The sequence below is a fragment of the Atractosteus spatula genome, chromosome 25 (assembly GCF_055471065.1).
Source record: "Atractosteus spatula isolate fAtrSpa1 chromosome 25, fAtrSpa1.hap1, whole genome shotgun sequence".
NCBI lineage: Eukaryota > Metazoa > Chordata > Actinopteri > Semionotiformes > Lepisosteidae > Atractosteus > Atractosteus spatula.
The window spans coordinates 11,484,366-11,495,948 of NC_142730.1; the positions used below are offsets into that span (position 1 = coordinate 11,484,366).

At 45.5% G+C, this 11,583-nt stretch overlaps 1 protein-coding gene across 1 annotated transcript; it reads left to right on the top strand.

Moving 5' to 3' along the window:
• The first annotated feature begins 8,377 nt into the window (after window positions 1–8,377).
• Window positions 8,378–9,791, top strand: LOC148815452 (fish-egg lectin-like). The gene is made up of 4 exons (XM_088905720.1): window positions 8,378–8,426; window positions 8,797–9,042; window positions 9,220–9,562; window positions 9,650–9,791. The coding sequence occupies exons 1-4, from the start codon at window positions 8,378–8,380 to the stop codon at window positions 9,789–9,791; spliced, it is 780 nt and encodes a 259-aa protein (XP_088761846.1).
• Window positions 9,792–11,583: the final 1,792 nt, after the last annotated feature.

Below are 11,583 nucleotides of genomic sequence, written 5' to 3' on the forward strand. Positions count from 1 at the left end.
CAAGAAGAGGGAAAGCCAAAGACTTGGGATGGACTGACAGTTCTCAGGGTGCTGCTCAACAGGAAGTCCAAGGTTTTATTTCATGTTCATTCAGGAACATTACTGACAAAGAACCGTAAACTGCAGCTCCATACCTGGGTGGTGTCGTCTGCAAGGGCACAGTTCTTCACTATGTACTCCAGAGCTAAGACTGTGCCCCCCAGCCCTAGGTAGCCCTCCTGCCCCATTGCAATCAGGACCTGCGACTCCAGATATTTCACCTGAGGACAGGAATCACAGCACATCGCCACAGCGGACCAGTCTGCACACACTGAGACACACAAACACCCTCACACCTTCCACACACCTCAGGAGTACTTCACACATTCCCAGGCACAGCAGGATACAGAGCACTGACACATGACAGCAGAGCGAGGCCAGATCACTGCAGCTCTGACTGTACCTGATTGCTGGGGTTGTGAAGGGATGCCACAAAGCTCATGAGGACATACTCCTTCAAGGCCTCCTTGACACAGACTGAAAAAACAGACAACCCTGTGAGTGCAGCCCTGGTCCAAGCAGCTTGACCAGACGCAGCAGATGCAAGAGGATGAAGTAGAGACTAGGAATCAGGTGTGTGTGATTATACACAAATGGCAAATCTTTTATTAATCATTTAAATATTAAATACATATGAACATCAGTGTAACTGAAATCACAAATTGGAAATGAACTCTGCCTCCTTCTGTTATCTTGACACAGGTAGATTTCAGCTTGACTGGCTGAGCCACTTTCTGACACCCAGCCAACTGCTGTCTCAGACCAACATGAGTAACAACCCGGCGTTTTTTGTGAGGATGATTTCGGAAACACTGAGGAGATCAGCTCGAGTGTATTTTTGTTTAACATCAATATATTTGTGTGTAGTGAACTTCACTGGGTCAGCATTATTTTGATACTAAGATTTCCATATGTTTTCCAAATTAATGTCTCCTTTTTCAAACCTTGGAAATGAGTCATTTTTAAGAAAAGGATACAGCACATGTGTCAGGGATTGTGCTCTGCAAAAGGATGTACAGCCATTGTGAATTTTCACAGGTTCCACAATGCAAGAGCAGGTATTCTTCAGACACCGTCTGCCGCCTGTACCCAACACCAGCGGCTGAGTCTAGCAGTCTTACCTGGAGCTCAGGGCCCCTGGGATCCTGCAGAGGCAGTGGCAGCACATACTCCACAAGCACACGAGTCAGGTGCTCTGCACTGCAGGGAGCTCTGGGCTGCAGCTACAGTGGGACAAGGAACAACAGGACACTGTTGGCAGCTCTTCCTCAAGACCCAGCATGATGTAAACAGAGATGGAACTCTGACAAAAACTCAGTGTTACATCCTGCCAGTATATCAGTTTTAGAAAAATGAGTATAAGTTAAATATGGCAATAAAGTTCAAGTTCAATTTGAGTTGTATTTGTTTCTCCTGGGACCACTGTTCAGGATCCTATTTGAAATCTTCTTGCCTCATCTCTAATGATGTTTACACTTTATAAACTTTATTACATCGGACATGATTATGCTGAATCAGATGTCTTGTTTATTAATTTTTTTCAGTTTTATTGGAAAATGAGCACCGTCATTAAAATAAATGGTAGGCAGTTTATGACCGCATGTGAAATCAATAGCTGTGATTTGAAATCAGGTATAGAATCAGGTCATTATGAGAAGGCTGTGGAGAAGACTAACTCCACATTCAACACAAAATGAATCCACTGAGCTGTCAACCTCTGAGAGAATCCAGAAGAATCCAGAGAGCTTTCTGATATGTAAAGTAGCTCAGAAAGGTTCCATTCACTGCAGGGCGGCTCGGTTGTTTTTCACTTCATCTAGAAAGCTGATTTGAAGTCTTATGTCTCCAGTCATATCAAAGCAGGTCTTTCGTGGGCAGCCCACACTGGAACAGAAGTTCCACCACCACAAGCTTGAAGGTCTTTGCCTGAACCCCTGCAGCACTGAACTGAAACTCACAAGTGAGTAAATGGAGATCCAAGACAGACTGTGAATCCCATGACTGTGGCACAGTCCTGTATGAGCTCCAGATTGAACCTCACGCACTCATCTCTTTTCAATCTGGACTGGCAGATCAACATTGAGAGAATCAGTGGGATGTCTTGCTTAAGACAGGGGTGACCTTCTACCTTAAACAGGGCAACAAGCAGCTATAACAACGCATCTAAGAAGATGGCGCCGTGTTAGTGGCAGCCTGCTACAGCAGCTCTGTGTCTCTTTGTTTCTTTCAGTTAGTTAGTGCTAGTGTGTTAGTGTTTTTTCTTCATACCCTTGCCGGCAACTAGATTTGAGATCACAACATGATGGATGCCAGGAAAGCTGAGATACTTTTTCTTGTTTTTTCTGATACTCGGACCTCTGTTTCTATCGGGTTGCAATGCCGATAGCTACAGAGGCATTGTCTACACGCGGGACCAGCTGATCGCGCTAACGCGTCCGGTTCTACTCACTGGAGAGAAGCCATCAGTTCCAGAGTAGCTGAGTAGGAGAAGCCGAGGCTGTAGGGCTGGTGCGACGCGAAAGGCAAAGAGAAGGAGATTTACACCCTATCTTCCTTCGATCATCATGGGAAATGTGAGGTCCTTAGTGAACAAGATGGACGAACTGGGAGCATTGGTGAGGAGCAAGGGAGTTCACCGAGACGTGGCTGCAGGTACTTATTCTGGACTCGAATGTTGCCATCGGCAGCTTTCAGCCAGTGTGGGCGGACAGAAACACCGAGAGCGGTAAGAGGAAAGGAGGGGGCTCGCTCTGCTTGTCAACAACAGATGGTGTAATCCTGGACATATTCATGTTAAGGAGTGCGTCTATAACCCGGACATTGAACTGGTTGCCATAGGACTGTGTCCATACTATCTGCTACGGGAGTTTACATGCGCCATCTTTGTTGTTGTTTACATTTCACCTACGGAGAACGCAGAGGCAGCGTGTGACGTCATACACACAGTCACAGCCAGGCTACAAACAAAGCACCCTAGCGCTTTTTTAGCTATATCAGGGGACTTAAACCACGTCTCTATTTCCATCACTTTGCCTACTTTCCACCAGTTTGTTAAGTGCCCGACCAGAGAAAACAAAACACTGGACTTATTATATGCCAATGCTAAGGATACATATAGTTCCACAGCCCTTCTCCCCCTTGGCAGATCAGATCACAACCTCGTCTTGCTTACACCACTATACATGCCTATTGTCCAGCGCCAACCTGCGGGCATTAGGACTGTGAGGAGATGGTCTTAGGAGGCTATGGAGGATCTACGTGGTGGTCTGGAGGCTACCAACTGGGATGTGCTGTGCGAACCACATGGGGACGACATAGACAACATGGTGGACTGTGTCACTGACTACATTAACTTCTGCATACACAACACCATCCCCACCAAAGACGTACACTACTTTTCCAATAACAAACCCTTGATCACCAGTGACCTTAAGGCTCTTCTGAATGACAAGAAGAGAGCCTTTAGGAGGGGGGATAAGGAAGAGGTCAAGCGTGTACAGAGGGAACTAAAGCAGAAGTTTAGAGAGAACAAGGACGCCTACAGGAGGAAGGTAGAGGACAAGCTGTAAAGGAATAGGGTGAGGGATGTATGGAGCAGCATGAGAGAGATCACTGGCTTCAAACAGGCTGGGGGTGCAACGGAGGGGAACCTGGAGATGCCCAACGAGTTGAACCAGTTTTTAACAGGTTTGATTCAGGGCCCTCTGCGGTTCAACACCCATCCCCTCACAGCCACACGCTCCCTAAGCCTTCACAGCTGCGACTGCCCAACACCTCCTCCATCCCCCCACAATCATGGCCGCCTACAGCTACAACCTCCAACAGCTGCTCACCCCCCCATCCCCCACAGCTGCCACTCTCCAACACCTCCGCCATTAACACCTGCAGCACCTACAGCGCTATGAGCACCATCCCCCAGGCAAGGCTGACCATCACGGCTGACCAGGTGAAGAAGGAGCTGAAGAGGCTGCACCAGGGTAAGGCCACAGGACCAGATGACATTTGTCCCAGAGTTCTGAGGGCCTGTGCTGATCAGCTGAGTGGAGTGCTCCAGCGACTGTTCAATCTGAGACTGCGCTTGGAGAGAGTCCCTGTGCTCTGAAAGACATCATGCCTGGTCCCGGTACCAAAGAAAGGGTGCCCCTCTGTCCTCAATGACTTCAGACCAGTAGAGCTGACTTCTCACGTCATGAAGGCACTGGAGAGGCTGGTCTTATCCCACCTGAGATCTCTAGTTAGTTTATCGCTGAACACCCTACAGTTCGCCTACCAGCCCAGTTTTGGTGTGGAGGATGCAATCATCTACATGCTGCTAAGGGCCTACTCACACCTGGACAAGGCTGGCAGCACTTAAGGATTATGTTTTTTGACTTCTCCAGTGCCTTCAATACTATCCAGCCCTTACTTCTAAGGAGGAAGCTGGAGGAGAAACAAGTCGGTGCCTCCATGATCTTGTGGATCACTGACTATCTGACAGGCAGACCACAGTCGGTGAGACTTCAGAACTGTGTGTCTGAACAGGTAGTAAGTAACACAGGGGCTCCTCGGGGGACAGTTCTTTCTCCGTTCCTCTTCACCCTCTATACTTCGGACTTTAAATACAACTCAGAGTCATGCCACCTGCAGAAGTTCTCAGATGTGCTGCAATTGTGCAATTGTGGTGTAGGCATCCTCTCATGAGGCACCAATAAATGTAGGGGTTTTGTGCATTTACTGGGACAATTATTAATTGTAGCATTAAGTCACAAAATGATTCTTTGATGGCTATTAGAAGACCGACCCAGAGGGATACTCAGCAACGCACACACGGATACTAATACACGACAATACATTTAATAATACATAAAATGTGCATATAAACATAACAGATCTTATCGTGAGGGTTAGCAGAATACAAAAGGTATATATTCAGTCACGAAGATTTACAGACCAAGAGGGACATACGTTCAGTATATCATTCATTTATACCGTTTCGTAAATGAACTTGGATTACAACTTCTACACTAGATACTCAAAAGCAAGTACATCACTCATAGGAATTAAATTGATATAATCTCAGGTTGAGGTAACAATTGAATTCTCGAGCTGTAATGCAGAATGTTGAATACTCATCCAATCTGTGTGGATTCAGATCTCCCGCGGACACAAACAGCAGCAGGCTTGTTGCTGTGTCCAATCAGCATTCTCTGGCTCGGTGCCAGGCAGTGCTGGTTCAGCGAGAGTGAAGTGGGAGAGATTTCTGCTGCGGTGCGCTGCTGATGCTCTCTGAAGACCGGCTAGTTAGTGTTGGCTGAAACTAGCAGAGTTTGTGCACAGGAGAAAAGTGACTGTGGGTCCAAGCAGGTCACACTCTTTAGACAGGAAGAAGACTGGTTCGTTCCTGATGTAGCGCGAGTCCTGAATCCACAGATTCAGCTGTCCACAGTTCTGACCGTAGTTCACTTGTTGATCAGGTGAGCTTTCGCAGTGGGTTCACGAGGCTTGCTGCTGGGCTAACCTCGGGTGGTTCCTTTGGTTACGTGCTGGCAACCTCCGTTCTCGACTCTTAGAACAAAGTGAAGTTCTGACTCTCGGACACACTGGCCGTTACGTGGTGGTCCGAGCTGAGTCTGAGGATGTCAAGGAGGAGCTGAGTCTGAGGATGTCCAGGAGGAGCTGAGTATGAGAATGTCCAGGAGGCGCCCCAAGGAAGCCCTGTGCTGTCTGTTTTACCTGGAGGAACTACGGTCGTTTATTGGTTGAACGTTCTGTGGGCATTCGAGACCCACGTGGGGTTAACCTGCCCTACCAGTTCCTGATTGGCTGAGGATGGGTAACAATGCACTCTGACCTTAGGGTTGTAAACAACTTTGAATAAGACTGTCCCAGACAGTAAGGTGCAAGAGATGACCATTTATTAGGGTTGCTGGAGAATCTCAGCTTTGGGAGTTGTTCCTTATCAGGACACTCTATCGGCTAGAAAAACACCTTAAATGTGAACCAGCTGGAATGGCCTCTCTGTATCCAGCACCACTGAGATGAAGGAGAGAGGGACTGGCAAGGTAGCAGCAAACTTAATTCCTGTATTTTAATAAGCCTTGCCGCTACAGTGGGATGTTTCAAGAGTGGGCAGGAGGAAGAGTGCAGTGGAAGAGGTTAGCAGCTTTGTGGAGTGGTGTGGGGAGAACCACCTGCAATTGAATGTAACAAAGACGAAGGAACTGGTGGTAGATTTCAGGAGGAAAAGCGTCAAATATATTCCTGTCTACATCCATGGGAGTGGCATGGAGATGGTGGACTCGTACAAGTACCTGGGAGTGCACATCGACAATAGACTGGAATGGTCTAAGAACATCGAGGCCATCTACAAGAAGGGTCAGAGCCAACTTTACTTCTTGAGGAGGCTCAGGTCCTTCAATGTGTGTAGTAAGATGCTACATATGTTCTATCAGTTGGTGGTGGCGTGCGCCATTTTCTACGCAGTGGTATGCTGGGGCTCTGGGATTAGAGCAGGGGATTCTAACAGGCTGAACAAGCTCATCAGGAGAGCAAGCTCCGTCATTGGGTCTGGCCTGGACCCCCTGGAGCTAGTGGCTGAGAGGAGAATGGTGTCCAAACTAGAGGCCATCATGGACAACATCTCCCATCCCCTCTATGACATGCTTGTGAGATTGAAGAGCACGTTCTGCAATAGACTGATCGAACCACGGTGCGACAGGGAGCGCTACAGGATGTCATTCTTGCCTTCTCCCATAAGACTGTACAACGCATCCACTGTGTGTCTGGGAAGGGGCAACATTGACAGGGACCTGTTTCTGGACTGAACAGTAAACTGATACAGCTGTTCTTTTTCTTTTTCCCGTTTAAAACCGTTTTTGGGCAATATATGCCAGGGACCCTGGCAATACATTTATATTCATATTTATATTGTGCAATACGACTTTGTTGTGTACTGTTCTTTGTGTGTTCTGGACTGTGAGTAACTCTTTGTAGTGCACTTCTCACTGTACTGATTGTACTGTATGTATTGTATTATTATTATTGTATCATTCGTTACACTGTTGCTGTGTTGTCTGTGTTAAGCTGCTGTTGCACTGCAATTTCTTTCATGGGATCAATAAAGTATCAATCTATCTACTTCCTTTGAATGTCCACACTTTCTCCAACTGCAATTTTTTAATCATTGACATAACTTTTTACATACATGTAAACTACTTTGAAAAGCCAGGATGCCTTTCTAAATTGGTAGCAAAGTGGTCCCTGTCTTGGAATTTTATCAAAGACGAGCCAGGAGAGGTGTTCTCATTCACTCAGTAAGGCATTTATTCATATTGCGCAATAGGGAAAAACAGCAACCACCAGTCTGTGCAGCAAGTGAGAGCTGATTTTCAAAGTAAAATAGGAAAAGGTCCATTATTTTATACACCTAGCTGATGCAACACCTCAATTTGTTTACTTCATTATGGTTAGTTAGTAAAACAAAGACAGGCGAGACAGTAATTTTCCAGTCCTTATAGGTCTTAGCCTTAGGATAGAGAAGACAGCTACGTGCAGTTACGCATCGCCTTTTTGCTGGGACAGAGATAAACATATTCTTAGAACATCCCATGGCCTTGACTCGCTGGGTACAATCACAGTTTGTTCTAAGAATCCAGCTGCTTTTACAACACAGCTCTGCCCGTAAACGGACATATTTAGGATAAAACACTTTTTTTCAGTAACTTTCCATTACATCCCATAGAGAAAACCCGCATGGAAGACATGCAAGCTCCACACAGCAGGAAATTCAGTTGGACATCAACCCCAGGAACTGTGAGGCTACAGTCCTAAAATCCACACCACTGTGCTGTCCAAATGGAATATTTCAATCTAGGGCCCAGATATTTTCCTCTAAGTGCTCAGAAAAATTTAATCTTTAATCTGGGAGATAAAATCTGAAATGAAAAAAAAATATCTCATTACAAAGAGCAAGAGTAACCAAATATTCAGCTTTGCAATGAAACTATTTGTCTCGTTATCTAATTTAGACCACCCCTGACCTGCACTACTGGAGGATGTCCCTGCTGATACTAGTACTAATCCAGCTCGTGACTATCTGAAGCACTGGGCTTCAATTTCAGTTTTTGTCGCCATGATTCCCAAACCCTGAGGATAAGGTCTATGGAAAGAATATAATTAATGATGTCTTCTGTAATTGATACTTGAGTGATTCAATCAGCAGCTCGTTATGGTTCACAATTTAACACCTGGTTAGACAGGTGTGTGTAGGACCTGAAGCCCAGCAGTCTTGAGTATATAAAGGCCACCGGGGGGGGGGGGGCTTATACTATACATGAGGTTTGTCTGATCATTCATCAACATGGAAGGGAGAAGCTGTGTGTTGTGTTTGTTTGTGGGTTTCTTTCTAGGTAAGGTTTGGGTTTATTGCTTTGACTAAAAGGGGCAGCACAAAGGCAGATGGGAGGATTAACTGCATGCTGCTAGTATTTAAGGATTTCAGTATAGTTATTTGATCTTGAGTAAAGATGTTGCCTGAGTGTTAAATCCATGACATGGATGTTTGTGTGCTCTTGAAATTCTGCAAACCTTTGATTCTCTGTGTATGGAGCTCTGTTCACTTGTGGCTGTTGCTGATTCATTAATGCCCTATTGGCTTGTTTCTTCTGTCCTCGTATATTGACTTAGTCCCTCAGTGTCAGATGCTCATGATCCCATGTTGCCTTAAGCCCAGGCTGCTTCCACGTGATCATTGACCCAGTGGTGTCCTCTCCTTCCCAGTGTCTGTGGCTGAAGCCCTGCAGTGTCGAGCTGTGCCTGGCATTCTGAAGCAGATAGATGCTGGTGCTGGAAGAGTGTGTGGAGTTGACAATGCAGACAACCTGGTCAGCTACCAGGGTAACAGCTGGGTCTCTCTGGCCATGAAGGGGAAACATGTGAGTGTGGGGCCAGCAGGACTCTGGAGTGTGAGTCTCTCAAGCCTTGTGTTCAAGTGGCTTCTTGGAAGGTGGATCCAAGTGCAACCAGGTGAGGCTGCAGCTGATCTATATAGGTTAGAAATGATAGCTTTCATGTTTTTCCATGGATAGTGGCTGCTTTCAGCCAGAACATCTTTCACTCCTCAAGTGTTCATGACCTCATACTGAGGAATGAGCACTGCACTACCCCCTGCTGAGAACAGCTGTTTCTTGCTCTCCTCTGCAGGCTCCCTCATCCAGATTGATGCTGGTGGAGACAAGTTTGTGGTTGGTGTCAATGCTGCCAATTCCATCTTCTGCCTGAACAGCGGGCCTGTGCTGCAGTATGCTGGCCAGGGCAACATCCCCTGGATTCCTGTTGTGGGCTCCCTCAAGTACTATTCCTGTGGGCCTTTTGGCTGCTGGGGAGTGAATAGGCTGGATCAGATCTTTGTCAAGCTGGATGTGAGTGGGGATTCCTGCAAAGGCTCCGACAGGTGGTACCCCATTCAGGGCTCCCTGTCCTTGGTGGAGGTGGGCTCAGATGGCAGTGTGTATGGGGTGAACAGGAATGGAGTGGTCTTCAAGAGGTGAGCTGGGGGAGGGGTTAATGCACATGGTTGCATGAATGACTGTCCTAATTCTAGGCTGCTCTAACCCTGTTCCTTTTCCTGCAGGCTTGGTATTGATGCCTGTAACCCCTTTGGCAGGAGGTGGTGGGCTCTAAGGGCAGCTGGTGTGGCCAGGCATGTGTCCTATGACCGAGGAATCCTCTGGGTTGTGTGCAAAGATGGCCGAGTCCAGAGGTGCCAGGTCTGAGCAGCCTGGGTGGTCTGGCCCTGAGTGGGAAGTGACAGACATGACTAGGCTGCATGAAGGATTTCGAGTGGAATGAGGCATTAATGCCTGTCTTGGTTTTCTGTGCTGCAATAAAAATGCCTGGAAAACCCTGTTCTTCTGTGGTGTCTAATTCATTAACTTCAAATTGGTTAATGAACTTAAAACCAGTCCTCCTGATTTAATGAGGAGGACTACCTTGGATGTCACATTAAGCATTCTTATCCCACATGGCCCTTTGCCTGTAATAAGCTAATAATGAAACATATCTAGTCTCTTTCCACAGTAGCTTAGTCCCACTTTTGTGCATGAATGGATTAGCTAAAATGCTACCATGTTTCTTGGGGAGCATCACTGATCAGTCTTTTCCAGTGGCCCTAAACAGGGATGTAAGTTGAGGCTGTGACTGGGGTCCTCAAGGCCTTTCACTCTCTTAACCCTAAACCACTCCAGTGTAATGTTTGTTTCCATAATGTGTTGGTGCAAAGCACTTGGTCTTAACTTTCTGTTACATCCCTAACCATGTTGACTGGGTGCTTTCAGTTTTTTTACAACTGAGTTCATCTTCATGGTTGAATCCTCACCTGAGGTTTAGCTCAAGTTCAGGTGTAATACTTCATTGCTGTAACTAGTTGAGTGGGATGTGGTTTGGTGAACTTGTACAATTTAAAATACAGTTGCCATATGAATACCTGCAACACATGCCACAAAAATAACACCTATTAGTACTTTACTGAGTTGTGTATATTTGTAATCAGGTGTACCAGTATTGTGTACAGTCTACTCAACTGTTACTTTTCAGGTGATTATTTACATTTTTATTTCTGTACTTGTAATCAGTTTTTCCATTTATCTTTCCTAATGTAAATTTAAAATTTTAAAGTAGGCTGAGTATGTAACAATTGCTGATACAATGTCAGTGAGACATCTGTTTTTGCAGAAGATCATTACCAACTGCAACAATATGGTTACATTCAGTACTTTTGACCACACTTTGTGCACAGAAGTGACTCCTGTTTCCATACAGGAAGGTGAAGGTCATACAGTAGATTTGTTGTTGCCCTTTAGGATTTTCAATACTTAAATTGGGCCCTGAACAGTGCAGGACAATCACTTGAACCTGAGAATGTATCTGGTCACTCTTTACAGTTTGCGCTGATTCCAGAGCAAACTCTTTGTTGTAACAGACAGCAAATTTGAAATGAAGCATTACTAGTGGTACAGTTTTTATATAGCATCTCCTGATTTAAATGTTACACTTAACTATATATTCTAACATTATTTGCTTTATAATTTTTCCCACATTATACCTCATCTCCTTATAGTCCTAGCCGTCTGTGCTCAGCTTTCTGACCACTAGGTGGCACTGCTGCTTGGCTGACTGGCCTCTGGATAGATTTCTCTGGGATCTTCAAAAAAGCTTTGATATTTTTAATGAGAAACATGAAAAACAGACAATAGATTAAAAATCCTCAAATTTGCTGCTGCCTTTTTAACAGTTTTCTTGTTAAGTCAAAATTTGTGACAACCATAATCACTCGATTAATGGTTGTATAAAACTATCAGGGATATTTAACAAAGCTCTATGTTTTTAAATATATTGAGGAAAAGGGCCCCAGATCTCACGGAATGGCTCCAGATTGCTTGTGCTATAGAAGCAATTTTGTTCAGCCACAATTATTCCAAACGCCAGTGCTGATGGTTAATGTGAACATTGTCTCTGAACAACCAGAGAGTGCTAATTCAGGGTCTGGGGTGTATTCTTCCCAAAAAC